This window comes from Suncus etruscus, chromosome X (genome assembly GCF_024139225.1).
Source record: "Suncus etruscus isolate mSunEtr1 chromosome X, mSunEtr1.pri.cur, whole genome shotgun sequence".
Taxonomy (NCBI): Eukaryota; Metazoa; Chordata; class Mammalia; order Eulipotyphla; family Soricidae; genus Suncus; species Suncus etruscus.
Genome location: NC_064868.1, coordinates 67,916,827 through 67,943,949, shown reverse-complemented (window position 1 = coordinate 67,943,949; position 27,123 = coordinate 67,916,827). Strand labels below are relative to the sequence as shown.

Here is a 27,123-nt window from a genome sequence, read left to right as displayed (position 1 = left end):
TCTCCATTGAGGATAATATTTGCCACTGGCTTGTGGTAGATGGCCTTACTTATATTGAGAAAGGTTCCTTCCATTTCCACCTTGCTGAGAGTTTCGATCAAGAATGAGTGTTGGACCTTATCAAATGTTTTCTCTGCAGCTATTGATGTGATGATGTGGTTTTTATTTTTCTTGTTGTTGATGTTGTGTATTATGTTGATACATTTATGGATGTTAAACCATCCTTGCATTTCTGGGATGAAGCCTACTTGATCGTAGTGGATGATCTTCTTAATGAGGCTCCTTCTTCCTTCCTGATGTGTGCTTGCAAAGCTATAAATTTTCCTCTCAGTACTGCGTTTGCTGTGTCCCATTAATTCTGATAGTTTTTGTCTTTATTGTCATTTGTTTCCAGGAACCTTTTGATTTCCTCCTTGATTTCATCTCAGACCCACTGGTTATTGACCATGAGGCTGTTTAACTTCCAGGTGTTAAAGTTTTTCTTCTGTGTCCCTTTGGATTTCACAAATAATTTCAGAGCCTTGTGGTCAGCGAAGGTAGTCTGCAAAATTTCTATCCTCTTGATATTATGGAGGTATGTTTTATGTGCCAGCATGTAGTCTATCCTGGAGAATGTCCCATGTACATTGGAGAAGAATGTGTTTCCAGGTTTCTGGGGATGGAGTGTCCTATATATATATCCAGTAGTCCTCTTTCTTCCATTTCTCTTCTCAGGTCTAGTATGTTCTTGTTGGGTTTCAGTCTGGTTGACCTATCCAGTGTTTACAAAGCCTTGTTGAAGTCCCCCACAATTATTGTGTAGTTATTGATATTATTTTTCAGATTTGTCAACAATTGTATTAAATATTTTGCTCGCCCCTCATTTGTTGCATATATGTTTATGAGAGTTATTTTTTCCTGCTCTGTATACCCCTTGATGTATATAAAATATCCATCTTTGTCCCTTACAACCTTCCTGAGTATAAAGTTTGCATAATCTGATATTAGTATGGCCACTCCAGCTTTTTATGGGTGTTGTTTGCTTGGATAATTGTTCTCCAGCCTTTTATTTTGAGTCTATGCTTTTTCTCACTATTCAGATGCGTTTCTTGTAGGCAGCAGAAGGTTGGATTGAGTTTTTTTGATCCATTCAGCCACTCTGTGTCTCTTAACTGGTGCATTTAGTCCATTGACGTTGAGAGAAAGAATTCTCCTGGGATTTAATGCCATCTTTATTTCAAAATTTGGGGTGTCTTTTGGTTAGTCTTGTCTTAAATTAGGTCTTTCAGTTTTTCTCTTAAGACTGGTTTTGAGTCTGTAAAGTTTCTGAGCTGTTTTTTGCCTGTGAAACCATGTATTCTTCCGTCAAACCGGAAAGTGAGTTTTGCTGGGTACAGTATTCTAGGTGAAGCATTCATTTCATTCAGTCTTGTCACAATATCCCACCGCTGCTTTCTGGCATTGAGTGTTTCTGGTGACAGGTCTGCTGTAAATCTCAAGGATGCTTGCTTGAACGTAATTTCCCCTGTTGATCTTGCTGTTTTCAGAATTCTTTCTCTATCTGTGGGATTTGTCATTGTGACTAGGATGTGTCTTGGGGTAGTTTTTCTGGGGATCTTTTGGTTGGTACTCTTCGAGCATGCAGGATTTGATCATATATATTCTTTAGCTCTGGAAGTTTCTCTTTAATGATGTTCTTGACTATTGATTCTTCCTGGAAATTTTCTTCCTGGGCTCTGGGACTCCAATGATTTTTAAGTTGTTTCTGTTGATCTTATCATGGACTTCTATTTTCATCTGTTTACATTCTTTGACTAATTTTTCCATTGTCTGTTCATTTGCTTTAAGTTTTTTCCAGTCTCTCTCGCTGTATGAAATTGTTATTTATCTCATCTTCTACAGCACCAATTCTATTCTCAGCTTCTGTTACCCTGTCCCAGAGTTTATCCATTTTGTCATTCACTTCGTTTACTGAGTTTTTCAGGCCTGTTAGTTGAGATGTTATTTCAATTTGGAGTTTTGTGATTTCTGTCTTCATATTTTCTTGGTTCTTATTAGTGTTCTGTTCAACTCAATCCATTGTTTCTTTAAGTTCGTTGAGCATCTTCCATATTGCTTGTCTAAAGTCCTTATCTGAGAGGTTGAGTAGTTGGTTGGTCATTATCTGGTCATCAGAATTGTCATCTTCATTCTCTATGTCTGATGCTGGCCTGCATTGTTTGCCCATTGTCACACTTGTATTGTGAGTTTTTCTACGTGTTGTGGTGGTATTCATTGGCTAAATGATGTACACAGCCACACTCCTCTGGCTCCACCCTTTCTGGGTGGGTCGACTTGCCTTTAAGGGAGGAGAGTCCTCCGTGGATGAAGCCTCACACAGGATCAAATCTTAGGCCCGAGCATGCAGCAGAGAAGACAGTCCGGAGAGAAATGCTGGGCTCAGTGATCCAGCACAGTTCTTAGTGTGATTTTTTCTTCTTGTTGTGATGGTGTTCTTTCCTTAGAAAGAGCGCACGGCAGCGTAGCAAAGCAGAGCTAAGTGCTCTTCTGGAGACTCTTTTCGGCCCTCTCCCAAGTGGTTCACGTGAGAGGACAGGAGACAGACAGACACAGGCAGCACTCACAATTTTTCACATTCGGGCCCCACTGTGCATGCATAGTTTCATAGATTTTCCCAGCCTGACATCACAAACAGGGGACCTGGCTTATGCAAAGTAGTGCTTATAGCTGGTTTTCACATTATGAAGCAGTTCCTTGGCATTTTCGCCCTGGAATAAGCCTCTGGGAGAGCAAGTTTTCTGGAACCTCTTTTAGGCCCACTCCCAAGAGGTTCACTCGAGAGTACAGGAGACAGACACACACAGGGAGTACTCACAATTTTTCACAGTGGGGCCCCACTGTGCAGGCATGTTAATTCCATTCTTATAGAAGTAAGAATTCTTGTTCTCTGGGCTAGCATATCACATAGATACCCAACGTTCACCATATTTATGGACTCATGCCACATCTGCTATACCTTTGCTTGCTGTTTCTATCTTTCTGTTGAGATTAATTTCAGACTGACATCACCATCTCTAATCTTAAGAGGACAACGTTAATGCCTTTGAATATATGCTTTGTATCCTCAGGATAAAAGATATTTCAAATTAAGTACAGACTTCATATAATTAGTACTACTTAGTAATTTTTTGTTGGAACTCATTAGATGCAAACATCATAAAATCAGTTTTTGTCTACTTGTTTATTGCTGTTATCTCAGAATTTTAGTGTTTTACAGATAAGTCCTCAACCACAATTTTATATTTTATTTATTTAAACATCTTGATTACAAATATGATTGTTATTAGGTTCAGTCATGTAAAGAACACCCCCCTTCACCAGTGCAACATTCTCAACACCAATGTCCCAAATCTCCCTCCATCCCACCCCACCACCACCTGTACTCTAGACAGGCTTTCCAGTTCCCTCATTCATTCACATGGTTATGGTACTTCTCAGTGTAGTTATTTCTATAACTGCACTCACCAGTCTTTGTGGTGAGCTTCATGAAGTGAGCTGAAAGTTCCAGCCCTCCTCTCATTGTCTCTGAGGATTGTTGCAAAGATGACTTTTATTTTTCTTAAAACCCATAAATGAGTGAGACTATTGTGCATCTATCTCTCTCTCACTCTGACTTATTTCAGTAAGCATAATAGAGTCCATGTACATCCATGTATAGGAAAATTTCATGACTTTATCTCTCCGAATGGCAGCATAATATTCCATTGTGTATATGTACCATAGTTTCTTTAGACATTCATCTGTTGAAGGGCATCTTGGTTGTTTCCAGAGCTGGGCTATTGTGAATAGTGCTGCAATAAACATAGGTGTGAGGAAGGGTTTTTTATATTGTATTCTTGTGTTCCTAGTGTATCTTCCTAGGAGTGGTATAGCTGGATCGTATGGGAGCTCAATTTCTAGTTTTTAGAGGAATCTCCATATTGCTTTCCATAGAGGTTGGACCAGACAGCATTCCCACCAGCAGTGGATAGGAGTTCATTTCTCTCCACATCCCCACCAGCACCGATTGTTCTCATTCTTTGTGATGTCTGCCAATCTCTGTGATGTGAGATGGCATCTCATCACTGTTTTGATTTGCATCTCCCTGATGATCAGTGATGAGGAGCATTTTTTATGTGCCATTTGGCCATTTTTTTCTTTTTTATCAAAGCGTCTGTTCATTTCTGCTCCCCATTTTTTGATGGGATTAGATGTTTTTTTCTTGTAAAGTTCTGTCAGTGCCCTTTATATTTTGGATATTAGCCCTTTATCTGATGGATACTGCGAGAATAGTTTCTCCCACCTGGTGGGTGGCTCTTGTATTCTGGGCACTATTTCTTTGGAGGTGCTGAAGCTTCTCAGCTTAATGTATTCCCATCTGTTGATCTCTGCTTCCACTTGTTTGGAAAGTGCTGTTTCCTCCTTGAATATGCCTTTAGTCTCAATGTCATGGAATGTTTTACCTACGTGTTATTCTATATAATTTATGGTATCAGGTCTGATATCAAGGCCTTTAATCCATTTGGATTTTACCTTAGTACATAATGTTAACTGGGGGTCTATGTTTGCTTTTTTGCAAGTGGCTAGCCAGTTCTGCCAGCACCACTTGAAGAGGTTTTTCCTGTTGCACTTAGGATTTCTTGCTCCCTTGTCAAAAATTAGGTGATTGTATGCTTGGGGAACATTGTCTGAGAACTGAAGCGTATTCCACTTATCTGAGGGTCTGTCTTTATTCCAATACCATGCTGTTTACATAAGTATTGCTTTGTAGTACAGTTTAAAGTTGGGGAAAGTAATGCCTCCCATAATCCTTTTCCCTAGGAGTGCTTTAGCTATTCAGGGTGTTTATATTTTCAGATGAACTTCATAAGTGTTTGATCCACTTCTTTGAAGAATGTCATGGTTATCTTGAGAGGGATCACTTTAAATCTGTACAATGGTTTGGAGAGTATTGCCATTTTAATGATGTTAATCCTGCTAATCCATGAGCACGTTATGTGTTTCCATTTCCTCGTGTCCTCTATTATTTCTTGGAGCAGGGCTTTATAGTTTTCTTTGTATAGGTCCTTCACGTCTTTGGTCAAGTTGACTCCAAGATATTTGAGTTTGCGTGGCACTAATGTGAATGATATTGCCTTCTTGACGTCCATCTCTTCCCTATCATTATTGGTGTTTAGAAAGGCCATTGATTTCTGTGTGTTAATTTTGTAGGCTGCCACATTGCTATATGATTCTATTGTTTCTAGAAGCTTTTCGGTAGAGTCTTTAGGGTTTTCTAAGTAGAGTATCATGTCATCTGCAAACAGTGAGAGCTTGACTTCTTCCTTTCCTATCTGGACTCCCTTGATATCTTTTTCTTGCCTGATCACTATAGCAAGAACTTCCAGAACTATGTTGAAGTGAGAGCGGACATCCTTGTCTTGTACCAGAATTTAGAGGAAAGGCTTTTAGGTTTTCTCTATTGAGGTAATTTTTGCCATTGGCTTGTGGTAGTTGACTTCAACTAGATTGAGGAAGGTTCCTTCCATTCCCATCTTACTGAGAGTTTTGATCACGAATGGGTGTTGGACCTTATCAAATGCTTTCTCTGTATCTATCTATATGATCATGTGATTTTTTTATTTTTCTTGTTGTTGATATTGTCTATGATATTGATAGATTTATGGATGTTAAACCATCCTTGCATTCCTGGGATGAAACCTACTTGATCGTAGTGTATGATCTTCTTGATGATGCATTAGATCCTATTTGCCAGGATTTTGTTGAAGATCTTTGAATCTGTGTTCATCAGGGATATTGGTTTGTAATTTTCTTTTTTGGCAGCATCACTGTCTGGTTTTTGTGTCAAGGTGATGTTGGCTTCATAAAAGCTGTTTGGGAGTGTTCCCGTTTTTTTCAATTTCATATAAGAGCCTGGCTAGGATTGGTAGTAGCTCCTCTTGAAATGTTTGAAAGAATTCATTAGTAAATCCATCTGGAACTGGGCTTTTCTTTTTAGGCAGATGTTTGATTACAGTTTCAATTTCCTCAGTAGTGATGGGGGTGTTTAGATATGCTATATCTTCCTTACTTAATTGTGGAAGGTTATAAGTGTCCAAGAATTTATCCATTTCTTCTAGTTTCTCATGTTTAGTAGCATAACGTTTCTTAAAGTAGTCTCTGATTACCCTTTGGATCACTGCAGTATCTGTCATGATCTCCCCCTTCTCATTTCTAATATGTGTTATCAGGTTTCTCTCTCTCTTTCTTTGTGAGTTTTGCCAATGATCTATCAATCTTGTTTATTTTTTCAAAGAACCAACTTCTGCTTTCGTTGATCTTTTGGATTGTTTTTTTGGTTTTCCACTTCATTGATTTCTGCTTTCAGTTTTGTTATTTACTTTTGTCTCTCTATTTTTGTTTCCTTTTCTGGTCATTTTCTAATTTTATGAGCTGCCTCATTAAGTTATTCAGGTATGCCCATTCTTCCTTCCTGATGTGTGCTTGCAAAGCTATAAATTTTCCTCTCAGGACAACTTTTGCTGTGTACCATAGATTCTGGCAGTTTGTGTCTTCATTATCATTTGATTCCAGGAAAGTTTTGATTTCTTTTTTGATTTCATCTTGGACCCACTGGTTGTACAGTAGCAGGCTGTTTAATTTCCAATTGTTAAATTTTTTCTTCTGTGTCCCTTTGTAGTTTACATCTAATTTCAGAGCCTTGTGGTCAGCAAAGGTAGCCTGCATGATTTCTATCCTCTTGATTTTATGGAGGTATGTTTTATGTGTCGTCATGTGGTCTATCCTGGAGAATGACCCATGTATATTGGAGAAGAATGTGTATTCAGGTTTTTTGGGGTGGAGTGTCCTATATATACCTACTAGTCCTCTTTCTTCCATCACTCTTTTTATGGTTAGTATGTTTTTGTTGGGTTTAGTCTGGTTGACCTATCAAGTGTTGACATGGCCATGCTCAACCACAATTTTAGAAAGATTGAATTAATTTTCATTTTCATACTGTGTACTTTTAAATTTTTTCTGAGTGTAAATAAAGTGATGTATAGTCATACTGATATAGGATATAAATATATTTAAAGTAATATATGATTACTTTAATTTACCACAATTTATAAACTATGCATCCGTGGTTTCCCACTGTGAGAGGAGATTTTGGAAATTTTCGTTTTTTACCCTAGGATATTTAATCCCAGTTATACTGGTAGTAGAAATTTCTATCATTTCTTTGAGTATTGGCATTTTAATGATGTTAATTCTGCCAACCCATGAGCAGGGTATCTGTTTTCATTTCCGTGTGTCCTCTCTTGTTTCTTGGAGCAGCGTTTTATAGTTTTCTTTGTTTAGGTCCTTCACATCTTTATTCAAGTTGACTCCAAGATATTTGACTTTTTGTGGCACTAATGTGAATGGGGTTGTTTTCTTAATGTCCATTTCTTCTCTATTTTTATTGGTGTACAGAAAGTCCATTGATTTTTGTGTGTAAATTTTGTAGCCTGCCACCTTGCAAATGAATCTATTGTTTCATGAAGCTTTTTGGTAAGGTCTTTAGGGTCTTCTAAGTAGAGTATCATGTCTTCTGCAAACAGTGAGAGCCTGTCTTCTTCCTTTTCTATCTCCATTTCCTTGATATCTTTTTCTTGCCTAATTGCTTTATCAAGTACTTACAGTGCTATGTTGAATAGAAGTGGTGAGGCAGACAGCCTTGTCTTGTGCCAGATTTAGAGGGAAGGCCTTTAATTTTTCTCCATTGAGGATAATATTTGCCACTGGCTTGTGGTAGATTGCCTTATCTATATTGAGAAAGGTTCCTTTCATTCCCATCCTGCTGAGAGTTTTGATCAAGAATGGGTGTTGCAACTTATCAAATGCTTTATCTGAGTCTATTAATATTATCATGTGATTTTTATTTTTCTTGTTTTTGATGTTTTCTATTATGTTGATAGATTCTTGCATTCCTGGGATGAAATCTACTTTGGTGTGGTGGATGATCTTCTTAATGAGGCATTGGATCCTATATGCCAGGATTTTGTTGAGGATCTTTGCATCCGTATTCATCAGGGATATTCGTCTGTAATTTTCTTTTTTGGTAGCATTTTTGTCTGGTTTAGGTATCAAGGTGATGTTAGCTTCACAAAAGCTATTGGGAGGTGTTCCAATTTTTTCAATTTTATGAAAGAGTCTTGCCAGGAATTGTAGTAGTTCCTCTTGAAAGGTTTGAAAAAATTCATTAGTGAATTCACCTGGGCCTGGGCTTTTGTTTTTGGGAAAACTTTTGATTACCATTTTAATGTCCTCTATAGTGATGGGGGTGTTTAGATATGCTACCTCCTCTTTATTAAACCGTGAAAGTTTATAAGAGTTCAAGAATTTATCCATTTTTTCCAGGTTCTCATTTTTAGTGGCATAGACTTTCTCAAAGTAGTTTCTGATTACCCTTTGAATCTCTGCAATATCGGTAGTGATCTCCCCCTTTTCATTTCTAATAGGAGTTATCAAGTTTCTCTCTCTTTGTTAGTTTTATTAATGGTCTATTAATCTTGTTTATTTTTTTGAAGAACCAACTTCTGTTTTCATTGATCTTTCAGATTGTTGTTTTGGGTTTCCACTTCGTTGATTTTTGCTCTCAGCTTTGTTATTTCCTTCTGTCTCCCTATTTTTTTTTTTTTGGTTCCTTTTGTTGAGCACTTTCTAGTTCTATGCGCTGCATCATTAACCTATTTAGGTATGCCACTTCTTCCTTCCTGATTTTGCTTACAAAGCAATAAATTTTCCTCTCAGTACCTCTTTTGCTGTGTCCCATAGGTTCTGATAGTTTGTGTCTTTATTATGATTTCTTTTCAGGAAAGATTTGATTTTCTCTTTGATTCCATCTCGGACTTACTGGTTGTTTAGTATTAGACTGTTTAATTTCCAGGTGTTAAAGTTTTTCTTCTGTGTTACTTTGTACTTCAGATATCATTTCAGAGCCTTTTGGTCAGTGAATGTAGCCTGCAAAATTTCTATCCTCTTGGTATTATGGAGTTATGTTTTATGTGCCAGCATGTAATCTGTCCTGGAGAATGATCCATGTACATTGGAGAAGAATGTGTATCCATGTTTCTGGGGGTGGAGTGACACACACACGCACACATTTGTGTGTGTGTGTGTATATATATATGTATATATACACATATTTATATCTACTAGGCATCTTTCTTTCATTTCTATTTTCAATGTGATTCATCTAAAGATAACCATGACATTCTTTACAGAAGTGGAGCAAACACTGTTGAAATTACTGGAACAATACACACTTCAAATAGCTAAAGCAATCACTGGGAAAAAGAATAGGGGAGGCATTACTTTTCCCAATTTTAAACTGTATTACAAAGCAATAGATATCAAAACAGCATGTTATTTGAATAAAACAGACCCTCTGATCAGTGGAATAGGCTTGAATACTCAGAGAATGTTTCCCAGACCTACAATCACTTAATTTTTGATAAAGGAAAAAGAAATCCTAAATGGAGCAAAGAAAGCCTCTTCTACAAGTAGTGTTGGCACAACTGGCTAGACACTTGCAAAAAAGATTGAACTTAGACCCCCAGCTAATGTCATGTATGAAGGTATAATACAAATGTATTAAAGACCTTGATATCAGACCTGATACCATAAGGTATATAGAACAACACATAGGTAAAACACTACATGATATTGAGACTAAAGGCATCTTCAAGTAGTTAACTGCACTCTCCAAACAATTGAAAGCAGAGATTAACAGATGGGAATATACTAAACTGAGAATCTTCTGCACCTCAAAGGAAATAGTGCCTAGGATACAAGAGCCACCCACTGACTGGGAGAAACTATTCACCCAATACCCATCAGATATTGGGCTAATATCCAAAATTTACAAGGCACTGACAGAACTTTACAAGAAAAAAACTAATCCCATCAAAAAATTGGGAGAAGAAATGGACAGACACTTTGACAAAGAAGAAATCCAAATGGCTAAAAGACACATGAATAAATGCTCCACACCACTAATCAACAGGGAGATGCAAATCATAACAACTATGAGGTACCACCTCACACCACAGAGATAGGCACACAGCAAAACGAATGAGAACAAGCAGTGTTGGCGGGGATGTGGAGAGAAAGGAACTCTTATCCACTGCTGATGGGAATTCCATCTAGTCCAACCTTTATGGAAAGCAATATGGAGATTCCTCCCAAAACTGGAAATAGATCTACCATACTTTCCACCTATACCACTTCTAGGAATATACCCTAGGAACACAAAAATACAATACAAAAATCTTTTCCTCACACTGTTATTCATTGCAGCGCTATTTACAATAGCCAGACTCTGGAAACAACTAAGATGCCCTTCAACAGATGAATGGCTAAAGAAACTGTTTTACATATACACAATGGAGTATTATGCAGCCATCAGGAGAGACGAAATTTTCCTATACATGGATATACATGGAATCTATTATGTTGAGTTAAATAAGTGTATGTGTGTGTGTATGTATGAGAGAGAGAGAGATGCAGAATGGTCTCACTCATCTATGGGTTTTAAGTAAAGTGAAAGACATTCTTTTAATAATTTTCAGAGACAAAGGAGAGTAGGGCTGGAAGTTACAGCTCACTTCATGAATTTCACCACATAGAGCGATGAGTTTAGTTTGAGAAATAACTACATTGAGAACTATCGTAACAATGAGAATGTATGACGGAAATAGAAAGTCTGTCTAGAGAACAGGCGGGGGTGCGTTGGTTAGGAGGGAGATTTGAGATATTGTTTATGGGAATGTTGCACAGGTGTTGTTCTTTACATGACTGAAATCTAACCACACTCATATTTATAATCAAGGTGTTTAAATAAATTATTATTATTTAAAAAAATAAATTTCTATCAATTCTACTAGCAGTTCTACTGGCCCCAAAGAAAATGTCTTTAGTAATAATACTTTTTTTTTTTTGGTTTTTGGGCCACACCCGGCGTTGCTTAGGGGTTACTCCTGGCTGTCTGCTCAGAAATAGCTCCTGGCAGACACGGGGAACCATATGGGACACCGGAATTCAAACCAACCACCTTTGGTCCTGGATCGGCTGCTTGCAAGGCAAATGCCGCTGTGCTATCTCCCCGGGCCCAATAATACTTTTTTTTTTAATGGTATATTGGTTTGCTGAATAACTTTTTGTTTGTTCTTGGGCCACACTCGGTGACGCTCAGGGGTTACTCCTAGATATGAGGTCAGAAATCACTCCTGGCTTTTGGGACCACGTGGGACACTGGGGGATCAATGCGCAAGAGAGATGCATTACTGCTTGCACCATCGCTCCGGCCCCTGATTAAACTTTTTAAAAGGAATAGTTTTTGTACTGAATACTCATCATAGAACCAGAGCATAAGAGAATTATTTATCATAGCTGATAATGCACATAAAAAATTAACAAAATGTATTTGGTATCATGAACATTTATCAAAGTAATAAACATACTGAATGCCTTCAAAGTATAAAACAGCAAATAATGGTTCCCATCACTGGTGTTATTAGAAATAAGGTCAGATATCAGTTATTGATTTTCTACTATATCCCAAGTTTAGTTTGGTTGCAGTGGACTAAAAGTATATAAGACACACATCTGTCAAAAAGGAATTTATAATATATGACACTTTATAACTTAGTTTGTCTTCTGTGTGTGTTTAGGAATATTTCTCTATTTAATCATATATATTGAATAATATATATTCAATACAAACAATTTCTGTGCACTGTGGCAGTTTATTATAGAGCGGTAATACTACATAGAAAAATGTAATCCTATATATGGAGAAGATGAAAGAAGAAGGTGGTAGATACTTGAGCTGAATCTTGGATGAATCATGCTGAAGCCACAGTAGTATGACTAGCAAAGCACAAATAGCTCTGAAGATAGGTGGTATAAGAGACGTTTCATTATTGTGCTCTTTTTTTTGGGGGGGTCACATTCGTTGGCGCTCACGGATTACTCCTGGCTCTGCCCTCAGCAATCGCTCCTGCAGGCACGGGGGACCAAATGGGCTGCTGAGATTTGAACCGCCATCTGCACTGAACCAGCTGCTTGCAAGGCAAACGCCCTACTGTTGTACTATCTCTCTAGCCCCCTATTTTTAAATTAATTAGGCAAAAGAACTAATAAATTTCCAGGATCAGAAAAGTACCTTCTTCATGCTCATGCACCGTCTCTTTCTATTTTGCTTTGGTGGGTCCAGAAGTCAGAATATTTTAAGGCAGAGAGTGGGTAGGGAAGGAATGAAGCAGACTTTGAAAATATTTGAAAGCTAAGTTACTTTGTTGGCACAACAGTCTAAACCTCCTTAACCAAAGTGATCATTTTAATTTAAAAGGCCTTGACTATTTCTATGGTAGATATAAAACCATATTTATAGTAAATCAATAAGTAGATTCAAATCAAATAATGCATATAATGCAAACATGTTTGTATTTTTTCCTTATAAAAGAAGGCTAATTTTGTAAATAAATATAGTGAGTGATTGTTTGGAGTTATATGAAACACGGGAAGATAGTCTGAGGGTCTCATTCTAAGAAAATAATTTTTATGGGCCTTCACTGTGAGAAATAGAAAAAAAGATAGGAATTAAACTTTGAAAGCATTGGTTCCAAAAATTACGCTTTGGGCAATAAAATCAAAGTACAAAGACACTAAGGATACAATTGCTTAAATTGGATAAAATATTCCTTTTATTCACAAGGCTTTCCCCTTTCAAATTTCTTTAACCTCCCTGTCTCCTAATAATTTTCACTAGGCACTCCGTTTTTCCATATTCATCTCTCATAAAATAAAAAATATATAATAATATTTTAATCATCAACTTATCAACAAATGGGTTAGTGCACATAACCTGGTAAATGAATGGAATTTTTCTTTTTTTTTTTTTTTTTTTTGGTCACACCGGGCAGCGCTCAGGGGTTACACCCAGCAGGGCTCAGGGGTTACTCCTGGCTCTACGCTCAGAAATCGGTTCCTGGCAGGCTCAGGGGACCATATGGGATGCCGGGATTCGAACCTTCTGCATGAAAGGCAAACGCCTCACCTCCATGCTACCTCTCCGGCCCCAAATGAATGGAATTTTTAACGTTCACTTAAACATATAAAAGGTAAAGCTGTAGAAGCCCCGCCGGCCACGAAAAACTACAATACCCAGAATGCATTCTTCACATACCGCCTTCCAACAAGGCAGTATCTAACTTGATCGTATTTCCGCAATCAACAATCACATGACACGTTTTGTGTCAAAATGGCGGATAGTCTTCCTTCGGAGTTTGATGTGATCGTAATAGGAACAGGTATGTGCGGCTTTGGTCCTCTCCGCATAAAGAATAGCTAGTCTTATTCCTGCTTTGTCAGCTGCGAGGGTTGGTGAGAAATGGTCCGGGGTCTACCTATGTAGGGAGGAGGGAAAGGAAATGAGGTTGTTGAGTCAGCGCTGGATTTGGCAACACCAGGAAAGGGCAGGGACATCTGGTACTTACGCCTTTTAGGTAGATTGATCAGCTCGGTACCTATTTCTGAGCTTCATTGCTGAGAATGATTATTGTAATTTATTTAACGGGAGGCAGGTTTGCAGTGCCAAGGAGAATGGATGGTTGGTTGTTTTTTTTTTTTTTAACAATGAGACTTTTTTTTAGCGATACTTCTACATAATTTGCCTTGCGGTTTCCTATTACTTTTGTGTATGATCCCAAGTTGCCTATAGCAACAACTCATCAATCCCGTTTTGAAAGAAGAATACTCAGTTTTTCCCATATGAATTTAATTAAATAGGAACATAAAAGGATTATTTCCTTTCGGAAATCAGGTTGTGATTCTATTGTGCTTGAGAAAGAAGCCCAGGGAATAGTATTTTGTTGATAGCCATTCCTACTTTTGGTGCTGATAGAAACTACTTTGCATCTATTATCCACCTACAACCAAATGAAATAAATATTATCCACCTACAACTAAATCCACATAAAATTAAGAACATATTGTTCTGTGAAATCCATTTGAGGTTCAACCCCTGTTTTCCTGTGTTTTATTTTGCATGTTTTGGGCGAAATCAGACCCCTCCAATTTCTAGTGAACAAATTAAACGCACTGCAGGTAGCAAAGACTTTTGGCAGGCATGGGTGCCAGCTTTTTTCTTAACAGTGAAAGGGTGGATTAAAGTGGGTGAAACAGATTTATGAGTGAGATTTTCTGAATTTTTTTCTGAATGTGCTAGGTCGAATAAACTCTATTGTGTTAATAAATTAAGTTTCTTTTAATTATAGTTGCTTAGTATTACACAACTGAAATTTTCCAAAGGCCCATTTTATATCAGAAGAGAATACGTGATTCTGGTCCAAAGAGTTAACCCAAGTTAGTAAAAATAATTGCCAAAAATTGATCCTAGGCTTTGGACCAATTACTCTTAACCTCAGCTTCCTTGTTTTTGAATATAGGGATGGTAATCTAGATAAACTTTTACGTGTTTTCTAACAAAAAATCTCTTATTTTAGTTTATTAAATGCCAAGACCTGTTTATTTCAACCTGAAAATTGCATGACTTCAGAAAATTTCCATTTTTTTTTCTTGAACAGATGTTGGAAAATCTGGAAAGAAGGAACCAACTTTCAGGATATTTAGTCTTCATATTCTGTCCTAATATAGAACAGCATCAATTTTAGAATAGCTATTTTATCAAAGTTTGGTTCTCTATTGTTATATTTCTTTACTGTAACCTATAAAGTTGGATGTTAAAACTATTTTTGATAATTGAGATAGTTTTTATTACCTGAACTAAAATTTAGTTGATGAGTACTAATTTTATTATTAAATGTTGTTGCTTTTATTATTAAATACTGTCTTAGTTATTTTGCTTTTTGTATCACTTCATAATGTGGATTACATATGTCTTGTATTCTTTTATCATAGTGACAGAAAAATAGTACTATCATACAGAATATTGCATCTGGAGGCAGCATAGATTCATTTTAGATTTAATTTACTATGTGTAATGTATTTTCTCAATGGATGTAAATAATTTAATGTTCTTATTAGAGGTTTACATTTTTCATATATGTTAATGGTGAGCATATTGAGAGTTTTGTAAAGCACATTAATTTATTAGATGAAGCTTTATTTTTAATTATGGTCAATTCAAATTGGATAAATGAGTTATTTCTCAGTCTAGAGAGAAAGCTTAGTGGGCTGGAGTACATGCTTCGCATGTAGTAGGCCAGGCATTAGTATCTGGTAATGAATGATTTCTCAAATGCAGAGACAGAAATATCCCCCTGAGCATGGCCTGGTGTGATGCAAAAACAAAAAATGGCATTTTCTAAAAAATGATAGCAATAATTATAACTATTACTTTGTTGGAATTATTTTTGAAGTATTTGGACTGTTCCCTGCTGAGATAGATTGGTGGACTGCTACCAGTGGGTAGGGCATTTTTCTAGCACTTGAATTATCCAGGTTTGATTCCTGGCATTCTATATAGTCACCAGAACACCACCAGGAGTAATTGCTGAGTGTAGAGCCAGAAATGTCCCCCAAGACCCCCCCCCAAAAAAAAAAAGAAAAGAAAAAGATAGTGTTTGGGGGATCAGAGAGATAGTGTAGTAAAGACCTTGCCTTGCATGCAGCCGACCAGGGTTTCGTCCCCAGTATGGCATATGGTTTTCCAGCATCACTGAAAATGACACTTGAGCACCAAGCTTGAAATAAGCCCTGAGAACCATGATGCATGCCAAAAACAGGAAGAGCAGAATTCTTAAACAAATAAAATGTGTTTTCTTTATATAAATATTGAGTTGATAATATTAAAGTAGTAATGTTATATAGAGTCAAAACAAAACAAAAATGGAAATAAGTCATGAATTTATCAGAAACATGGAGAAATTGTCTAGGAGTTGTAGTTTTTTTAATCAGATTATGTTCTAGTTAAAATGTCATCCAGAGGACCAGAGGTACAGATTTTAAGTCACTTGCATTGCCCTGTCCATTGTACTATCGCTCTGGCCCTCTAAAAGCTTGTTTTAAGATAAAACAGGAATCTATTTTGAACTATTCTATAAAATACAGAGTAATTTATGGTTTCATGTGATTGAGCTTGGAAGTACTCAGATTTGCCTGTCATCAAAGTTTTGTCAGGGCATTTATTTCTTGTTTAATATGCTGGTGTATAAATGCTTTTAGTTTATGTTTATATAGGGATAATGTTAGGAAAAACAATTACAGATATTATACAGTTTTTATATTACATTATACAGATACTAGATAACTAACCTAAGTAACATAGTTGTAAATGATGAGATTCAAGCTTAAGGAGCTGTATTAAAAGGAGTGTTTTAAACAAGAATGAGTAATGTTTTCATTTCTATAAAGTGTTTTATATAATATTCTTGGAAATTCAAATTTTATACCATTTTAATCCTTATTTTAGCCTAACTTATTTGATAATTAAACCATTTTATCTTTATTTGGAAAGATTTTAGAAAATTGCAGAAAATTAAAACTGCATATTTGTTATGTGATCATTTAACATGCCATAAACTTCTATTATTTTTATATATTATCTAATTACAGTTATAAAGTTTTAGCTTTATAAAAAACACTCAAAATATTATGAAATGATAATTTAATATCTTATTTGCCTGTTTGATAAAATGATTTGATAGTCAAAATTCTTGGTCTTACATCAAAATTAGATATTTGTTTGAACTGGAGTGATGGTGCAGGTAGGGCACCTGCTTTGCACGCAGCTGACCCAGGTTCAATCTTCATCATCCCATATGGTCCCCTGAGCACTTCTTTGAGTAATTCCTTAGTGCAGAGCCAAGAATAACCCCTGAGCATTGCAAGGGGTGGTTCCAACCCCTTTTCACAAAATTATTTTGCTGTAAATTTTAACTGAATTTGGTATAGCCTTATAATGTATTTGATAGTGATATTCATATATATGTATATTATATATTCATATAATAATCTTATGAACATATTTGTTTTAGATGTTTGCTAACTTACATAGTGCAAATATAAAACTATTCTACCATACCTAAAGAGTACTTACAGGTTTTAGATCTTTGAGGATATGTAATGTGTGAAAAAGTAAGAGCCTTAGATATAGTACAGAATTAATTGCTTACCTTATATGTGACCAATGCTGGTTCAGTTCCCTGTTAAAGTAGATGGAATAATACACATATCCCTCTATGGCTAGTAATGTGTACACAGGATTGATAAAAATTATTTAGATATCTAGAATTTAGATTTTTGCTTTGCAACACATATTTCAAGATTATTTACTTATTTTTAGATTTTTATATTAAATAACAATCCCACTGACAATTTTACTTTGGAAAATCAAATAACCTGTAGTCAACTGAAGAGGTGGAAAACATAGAAAGAAAAGTACAAAAACTGCTTCTACAATTGAAAGAACAGAAAGAAATGGAAACACATAATATGTTCATGGATTTAAAGGACTGACATCATTAAAACATCAATACTTCCCAAACCACTGTACAGATTTAATATTATTTCTATAAGAATACTCATATGAATATGAGTACTCCTAAAATTCATACGGAATAATAAACTTCCATAAAAAGTAAACAATCTTTGGGGAAAAGAAACTGGCATGCATCACTTTCAACAATCTCAAACTGTATTATAAAGCAGTAGTCATTAAAACAATATGACACCGGAGTAAAAACAGATCATATGATCAGTGTAATTGACTTGAATATTCTGAGATTGGCCTCAGGCATATAATTTATTTTTCATTAATAAGGGGACAAGAAATTTGAAGTGGAAAAAGGAAAACTTTAACAAGTGGTACTGGGAAAACTAGTCAACTACATGCAAAAAGTGAACTTAGACCTCTCTTTCAGGCCATGTACAAAGTGATATCAAAATAGATAAAAAAATATCTTGATATCAGACCTTAAACCATAAGATACATAGAGCAAAATGTAGGCAGAACACTCCATGACACTGAAGCATTTTAAAGGAAGAAACACCCCTGGCCAAACAAGTAAAAGCAAACTTAAACAAATGGAACCTTCTTAAACTAAGAAGCTTCTGTACATCAAAGGAAATGTTGATTAGGTTGTAAAGACTACTCACGGAACGGGAGAAACTATTCACCCAATATTCTCTGTTAAAGGGTTAATATCTAAAATATATAAGGCATTCGTAGCTTAGAAAGAAATATCTAACTACATTAAAAATGGGGTGAATAAATGAACATTTTATCAAAAAATTAAATAGCCGAAGAGCACATGAATAAATTGCTTCACATCATTATTCACCAGGAGATGCAAATCAAAAGACAAAGAGATAACATCTCACACCACAGACTAGCATATATCCCAAAGAAAAAGAAAAACAAATGCTAGCATAGATGCAGGGTGAAAGGGACTCTCATTTGCTGTTGTTGGGAATATAGACTGGTTCATCATTATTGAAATAAGAATTACTATTTAGACTTATTGAAAGTCCAAAAACTAGAAATCAAGCTTCTATACAAACCATGAATAGTACTCCTAGAAATTCTACCATAGGATTCCCAAAGTACAATGTACAGATGGACAGTAGACAGATATTAAGGTGTCCAACACATATACTCATGCACACACGTAGACAGTGAGGATTGATTCTTGGGTTACAGTTGAAAAGTTGATCCAGGTGTAATGGGTCAGAACGCTTAATTAATGTAAAGCTTGCAAGCCAGATGTCAAGGTTTTTCATTTTCTAGGCCAATCATCATTGGTGAGGTAAATTTCAAGTGATACGGTACTGAGCAGTGTAAGAGGTGTCTACAACCTGAAGAATCATCAGTGGGTCTTGAGCATCCAGATTCCTTTTCTAAAAGGAAACTAAAGTAATGAGCATTATGGTATAATGGTATTCTACCTACAATTGAAAATAGATTACAATAACATATTCAATGAATGAACTCTGTAGCAGGAGTTTATGGCATGCAGTTGCATATTTCATTGCTATCTGTGGACATAAACATTAGATTATATTAGTAGGCAGAATCAAGTAGAAATGAATATATTGATATTTTTGTCATGACATTTTCTGAGCACTGTCTCTGAGCACTGTCTTCTGAGTTTAATATAGGATACCATAGCAACTAGGGCAAGCAACCTATATCTCCAAGTACAACTGTGGATAGAAGGATCAAGGAGTTTTACACAGTAAAATTAAGACATTAATACTTCTTGTAGTGAGTACAATAGTGGGAGTCCATGACTTTCACATGCATTCTGCACCAGTTTCTGTGGATAATTGCATTAGAGCATTATTATTGATATCTATAAAGAGTAAATGATTGGACAACTGCTCAATGTAAACAACTGTATCGGTTGCTGAAGGTCTTGAAGTATAGAAGAGAATATGAGTGTTTTGTTTTTCTTTTCTTCCACTTTATTGCTTCCCTTTTTGCCATATTCTGGGGCTAATTAATCTTATTCAGGACAACTACCAATTAGACCAATTGTGTTGCTTCATGCGGTTATTCTCAGTACCACATATAAGTGGTTTTATTTTGTATTTATCCATCTTTTTCTGGCTATGTCATTGAGCATAATATTTTTATGTTCCATCCATGTTGCAAATTGCATGGTGGCATAATTCCTTACAGCTATGTAGTATTCCATTTAATATATGTACTGTATCTTCATGATCCACTCATCTGTTGTTGAGCATCTAGGTTAATTCTATCTTAGCTATTGTACTGATTGCTACAATGAATAGCGGTGCGCATACATTTTTTTTGAGATACAGGTAGGTACAAAGTTGTTCATTATTTTCAGTCAATGTCCAGCACTCATCCCTTCGTCAGTGCACATTTCCTGATACCAATGTTCCCAGTTCTTATGGCCTCTTTAGCAAACCTTATCCTCTTCCTCCTCCTCTTTCTTTCTTTCTTTCTTTCTTTCTTTCTTTCTTTCTTTCTTTCTTTCTTTCTTTCTTTCTTTCTTTCTTTCTTTCTTTCTTTCTTTCCTTCTTCCTTTCTTCCTTTCTTCTTCCTTTTTTCTTTCTTTCTCTTCCTTTTTCTTTCTCTATTTCTTTCTCCTCACTCTTCCTTCACAATATTGCTAATTATGTCACTTTATCTTCTTTTTTACTAGTTTTACTATAATTCTATTTTTTATTCATTATGAAGTTATTAACCAGTTTTAATAAGAAAATAAATTTAATGATAAATATATAGTGGATTTTTTTTTTTTTTTTGGTTTTTGGGCCACACCCGGTAATGCTCAGGGGTTACTCCTGGCTATGCGCTCAGAAGTCGCTCCTGGCTTGGGGGACCATATGGAATGCCGGGGGATCGAACCGAGGTCCGTCCAAGGCTAGCACAGGCAAGGCAGGCACCTTACCTCTAGCGCCACCACCCGGCCCCTATAGTGGATTTTTAATATATAAAATCTTTATTTAAGCACCACAATTACAAACATGATTGTAGTTGGGTTTCAGTCATAAATAGAATATCCTCCTTCACTAGTGCAACATTCCCACCACCAATGACTCCTCCTCCCCCAACCCTGTCTGTATTCAAGAGAGACATTCTACTTTTCTCATTCTTTAACGTTGTCATATTAGTTGTTAGTGTAGTTATTTGTAGTTATTTCCCTAACACATTAGCCACTCTTTCCTTCTGGCCCCTCCAGCCCTGAACTCTGTTGTCTCTAGGCTTTATTCAAATAATGTCTTTTATGTTTCTTAAAATTCATAGATGAGAAGTAGTGCCTAGGATACAAAAGCCACCAACAGAATGGGAGAAACTATTGACCCAATACCTATCAGACAAGGGGCTAATATCCAAAATATACAAGGTACTAACAGATATTAACAATAAAAATATGGAGGGGAAAAATAAAAATACATATAGCCCCATTAAAATGGGGAGAAAAAATGAACAGCCACTTTGTAAAAGAAGAAATACAAATGACCAAAAGACACATGAAAAAATGTTCCACATCTCTAATCATCAGGGAGATCTAAATCAAAATAACTATGAGGGACCATCTCATGCAACAGAGATTGGCACACATCACAAAGAATGTAAACAAGCAGTGCTGGCGGGATGTGGAGAGAAAGGAACTCTTATTCATTGCCAGTGGGAATGCCATCTAGTCCAGACCTTATGGAAAATAATATGGAGATTTCTCAAAAAACTGGATATTGAGCCCCCATACGATCCAGCTATACCACTCCAAGGAATATACCCTAAGAACACAAAAATAGAATTCAAAAATCCCTTACTCACACATATTCATTGTATTGCTATTTACAATAGCCAGACTCTGTAAACAACCAAGATACCCTTCAACAGATGAATGGCTAAAGAAACTGTGGTACATTTACACAATGGGATATTATGCAGCTGTCAGGATAGATGAAGTTAAATTTTCCTACACATGAATGTACATGGAATCGATTATGTTGAGTGAAATAAGTCAGAGGTAGAGAGACATAGAATAGTCTCACTCATCTATGGATTTTAAGAAAAACAAAGCCATACATTCTTTTGGATGCATGTTTTTCTGTTACAGGGATAGATAACCAAAAGGGGGGTTGCTGGGTCATGTGTTAGCTCAATTTTGAGTTTAGAGAGAACCCTTCATGCTGGTTTTCATAGGTGTTGGATCAGACAGCATTCCCACCAGCAATGAAGGACAGATCATTTTTCACCATGTCCTCTCCAACAGAGATTTTCCCAGTATTTTTGATATGCGCCATCCTCATTGGTATACGATGATATCTCGTCTTGATGTTGATTTCCCTAGGGATATATGATGATGAATATTTTTATGTCTGTTGGCCATCTGTTGTTCCTCTTCAGAGAAGTGCCTGTTCATTTCCTCTCCACATTTTAATGGGGTTTTTGAGTTTTGCGGAGTTAACCATTGTGAGTACTTTGTATATCCTAGAAATCAATTCTTTTCTGATGTGTTGAGTGCAAAAAATCTCTCCCAAAATAGCTAGTTGCCTTCTAATTTTAGTTCGTGTTTCTTTTGCCATACAGAAACTTTTTAGTTTGATGTAGTCCCATGTATTCAAGTTCGATCCTATAACTCTTGCCATTGGCATATTATCATAAAAGACTTTTTTTTAAGATCCAAGTCCTGGAATGTTCTGCTTATGTTTTTCTCAATGTATTTTTATGAATTTGGGTCTAATCTCAAGATCTTTAATACACTTTGAATTGACTTTTGTGTAAGGTGTGAGATATGGATCCAATTGTTCCAACAATATTTGTTGAAGAGACTGCCTTTGTTCCATTTCATATTCTTGGCTTTTTGTCAAAGATTTTTTGAACATATGCTTAGGGGTTTATCACTGGATATTCTATTTTGACCCATTCATCTGAAAATCTGTCTTTGTTCCAGTACCATGCCATTTGATCGCTATGGCTTTGTGGTAGAGTTTCAAATTACTGTTTCTCCCAAAATAAGACATTCTCTGAAACAAAAAAGACCTACTTACAGGTTTTCATCTGGATGTAATATAAGCATCCCCTAAAATGAAGGCCCCCCCAGGCTCTGTCTTAGAATAAAAATTAATTTACTGTAAACTGGTTGCTAGGGTCGCCTCAACTGGTGTAGAGCAACCAGTGATCTTACTTGAAATTTTGACATTTCTGCTGTGTGGAGGCAGAGTGGAGGTTGGAGTTAGTGCTGAGTGCTAAGTTAGTGGTGCGGGAGAGAGAGGAGCAGACTTTCACTGGTGCATGTAGAACAGGAGGATCAGAGTGTCTGGGATGCCTCAAAAGTGGTGAATAAATTCTTGTTACTGTAGTATTCATAGTTAGTCTGGTTTGTGCTGACATCTACCTTACTACATATGGTATACAAAAATATTTTTTCTTCATTTTTAATTTAACAATAAATGTGCACCATATTCTTCTTCATGAAAAAATAAAACATCCAATGCAAGGACCCAGTGCATCTTTGGGAGCAATAATTAATTTAAGTCAGTGTCTTATTTGGGGGGAAATAGGGTAGGTAATGAGATGCCTCCCAGTTTCTTATTTTTCAGTATTTATTTGTCTATCCTAGGTCACTTATGATTCCACATAAACTCTATAATTGATTGTTCTGAGTCCTTTGTCTGAATTTGAATAGGAATTGCATTGAATCAATATAATAAGTAAAATGATCATTTTGATGATATTCACTCTTCCAATTCATGAGCATGGAATGTTCTTCCATTTCCTTAGGTCTTCAATTACTTTCTGAAATGTTTTCTAGTTTTCTTGATATAGGTATCTCACTCTCTTGATAGGTTGATTCCTAGGTACTTACTAGTTTTAGACCCTATTTAAAAACTTTTTGCTCCTGCTCCACCCTATTTTACAGGCCTGTATTGCTGAGTTTCCCTCTATTGTTTTTGCTGTTTCCCATAGGTTTTTGTCAATTTGTTTCTTCATTACCATTGGTTTAAAGTAAACTTTTCTTCTTTTATTTCCTTTTTGATCCCACTGTTGTTGAGCAGCATGTTGATTAGTTTCCAGGTGTTATATTTTTCCACACCTTATTTTTTATTTACAATGATATTTTAATACATATTCTTTAATTCAATACAGACACAAATTTAAGAAATTTAAAGACATGGCAATTTAAGAGAAGTGGCTAAATAAGTATACTTACCTCTAAAATGATTGACCAAAGACTTTTACAGCTATAGAATGATTTTACCTAAAAACTTAACAAAATAAAATTGTCAGAGACTACAAAATTATGTTGTTATTATGGGGTACCAAATTTGAATTGCTGCCAAACTAATCAATGAGTACTTTGCACGAGTAGCCATGTTTGGTGCAGATAACTGAAATAACTGGATGAATATTCAAAATCAGAATTAAAGGATGGTTAGTCTTTTTTTAAATAATATCTTTATTATTCCAAACATGGTTGTAGATGGATTTCAATCATTAAAAGAACACCCCTCTTCACTAGTGCAGCCTTCCCATCACCAATGCCACCATCTTTGCCCTCCCCCTTCCCCGCATGTATTCAAGACAGGCTTTCTATATTTCTCACTCACTGACATTGATATGATAGTTCTCAGCGTAATTGTTTCTCTAACTGCAGTCAACCCTCTTTGTGATGAGCTTCATAACCTGAGCCATTCCTTCTGGCCCTCATGTCTGGGGATTATTTCAGTGTCTTTTATTTTTCTTAAAGCCCATAGGTGAGGAGATTATTCTGTGTCTCTCTCCCTCTGACTTATTTCACTCAGCATAATAGACTTTATGTAAATCCATGTATAAGAAAATTTCATGACTTCATCTCTTCCGACGGGTCCATAATATTCCATTGTGTATATATACCACAGTTTCTTTAGCCATTATTGATCTCTGTGACATTGTGGTCTGATAGGGTGGTTGGTATAATTCTTATATTTGTATTTTATGTAGATTAGACTCGTGTCCTAGAATATGGTCTATACTGGAGAAAATTCCATGTGTGCTTGAGAAGAATGTCTTTTGCTTTTTGTGGATGAAATGCCCTTTAAACATCCATTAATCCTAATTCTCTAGGTTCTCGTTTAGGGCCCATTCTCTCTTTAGTAGTATTCTGCCTTGTGAATCTGTCTAGTGGCAATAATGGGGTGTTAAAATCTTCCATTATTATGATATTTCCATCCATAAATTTCTCGAAATTTGTGAGCAAAAGCCTTACATATTTTGCTAGCTCTACATTTTGTGCATAGATGTTGATCAGAGTTACCACTTCTTGGTCTGTTGTTTCCCTGATCAATATGTAATGACCATCTTTGTCTCTAAGTACTTTCTTGAGGTTGAATGCAGTTTGGTCTGATATGAATATTGCTCTCTCTGCTTTTTTCCCCAGTGGTTAGTACAATTGTTTTCCATTAATTTTACTCTTTGCCTGTGTCTATCCTGAACTTTTAAGTGTGTTTCCTGCAGTCAGCAGATGCCCAGGTTTTGTTTCTTGATCCAACCTATTACTTTGTGTCTTTTGATGGAAGAATTTAGTACATTGAAATTTAAGAAAACTATTGACAGAAAGACCTGTTTGTTATTATGTGGTGTAGAGTTGTTGTTACAATTAGGGATTTGGCTTGTGTAATTGCTCTTTGAATAGTTTGTTTGGGTTGGTTTGGTTAGTGCAAATATTGTGAGTTATTTTTTGTCAGAGAAAGGTTTTAAATCTCTCTCCCACGAAAATGAGAGTTTTGCTGGGTTGAAAGTTCCTTGTATTCCTTAGTTTAAAAATGTCATTCCACTCTTTTCTTGCCTTAATTGTTTGAAGTCAGGTTTGATTCTTAAACTTTTCCTTATAAATCATGTTTTTTTTTCTCTTACTGTGTTAATGAGCCCATCTCTCTGTCTCTCTGTCTCTCTGTCTCTCTGTCTCTCTGTCTCTCTCTCTCTCTGTCTCTCTCTTTCTTTGTGGGTTGGATTACTAAGTGTCTTGGTGTTGTTCTGTTAGGGTCTATTTTGTTTGGCACTCTTTTTGCCTCTTGGATTTGAAGAGAAACGTTTCCCAAAGGTGTAGGGAATTATCTACTATTATCTCTCTCACTACTTGTTTTTTACCTTTCCCATTTTCTTGCCCTTCTTATATTCCTGTAATATGAAGATTATTTCTTGTCTTTATTCATAAGTATTTTATATTTTTTTCCAATGTTTAATCTCTTTTCTCTTTTGACTTCTTTATCACTGCTGTCCTGTAATTTGTCTTTAAATTCATCTATGTGGTTCTCCTCCTGTGTAATTCTTCTATTATGGCTTGCTAATATGTTTTTTAGTTCCTTCAGTTAAATTTTAGATTCTCTCACCTTCTGAAAGAGTTTTTTTAGTTGGTTAAATTGTTCTTCTGTTGATTTAATTTTGCTGGTTCGTGACTCCTTGATTTCCATTGTTAAACCATTAAGTGTTGATTTTAGGTCCTCATCTATAAGGTTCAGGAGTTTAAGTGAACTTGGATATTTGCTAGGATTTCTCTCTTATATTCCCTAGAGTCATTATCTTCATTAGCTTCCTCATTGATTTTTGCATTTAGTGGTTTGGAATGCTGGAGTGTTTAAGAAAGTGATCAATTGAATTGTTTGTATAGAATGTGGCTCGAGTTATATCTTGATATAAATTAAAACGACATCACATGGACACACTAGTGTCAGGGTGTTTTGAGAAAAGTAGGGCTGATGGGAAGCAGGAAGGTTTCAGTAATGGCACTGGAACCCAGACGGAGACTGAAGGAAGGCTGCGTAAATAGCCTCATTCAGTGTTGTTTGAGGGGATTAGGACTGTTGTTTCTCTGTTCCTGCCCACAGTGCTGACTATTCCCAGGGGGTAAATGATCAACAGTGTTTCTGGGACCCAAAATGAGACTGAGGAAAGACCCAAGAAGACAGCCCCATTTACGTTTGGTTGAAGAGGTTAAGATGTGAAGATCCCTATTGTCTCCCAGACACAAACCTGAGTGGCTCCAAATAGTAGGCAACCCACAATGGCACTGGAATCCAGAAGGAGGCTGAGGGAAGGCTGGCTGGTCCCAAAGTGTAAATGATCACCAGTGGTACAGAAACCCAGAATGAGGCTGAGGGATGGCTGCAAATGAGGTTCTGTTCACGCTTGGTGGAGGGAAGTAGGTGGTGTTACAATATTCTAAGAGTTTCCTCTGTGAAAAGATTTAGAGATTTACATTCAGTTCTGTAATTTATTTCAAGAGCATTTAATGTATATAATGTTACTGAAGGAGCCAAAAAGTACAGCAGCTAAGGCACTTTCCCTGCACTCAGATAATATGGGCTTGATTCCCTAGATCACATAAGGTCCATGACCTTGCCAAGGCCATAGAGCCAGGAGTAAGCTCTAAAAAACAGAGTATGGCCAAAGCAAAAAAATGTCTGGTCCAGACTTTTTGAGAACAATATGAATATTACTCAGAAAATAGAACTAAGCTCCTATATGATGCAGTAATACCACTCCTATGGATATAACCTCAGAACCCAAATACACCATGCAGAAAAACTCTCTGCACTCATGTTCGTTACAACAATATTTAAATAGCCAGAATCTCCAAAGAAGTCAAGTGCCCAAGA

General features: G+C 36.2%; 2 protein-coding genes across 2 annotated transcripts in view; one reads left to right on the top strand and one right to left on the bottom strand.

Moving 5' to 3' along the window:
* Positions 1-27,123, bottom strand: part of PCDH11X (protocadherin 11 X-linked) — a 1,221,358-nt gene that overhangs the window by 345,010 nt on the left and 849,225 nt on the right. The window lies entirely within an intron of this gene.
* Positions 13,300-27,123, top strand: part of CHM (CHM Rab escort protein) — a 199,593-nt gene continuing 185,769 nt past the window's right edge. The window contains exon 1 of the mRNA XM_049766603.1: positions 13,300-13,355. Coding sequence (XP_049622560.1) covers positions 13,307-13,355 — 49 coding nt within the window. The 5' untranslated portion in view covers positions 13,300-13,306. The remainder of the gene's footprint in view (positions 13,356-27,123) is intronic.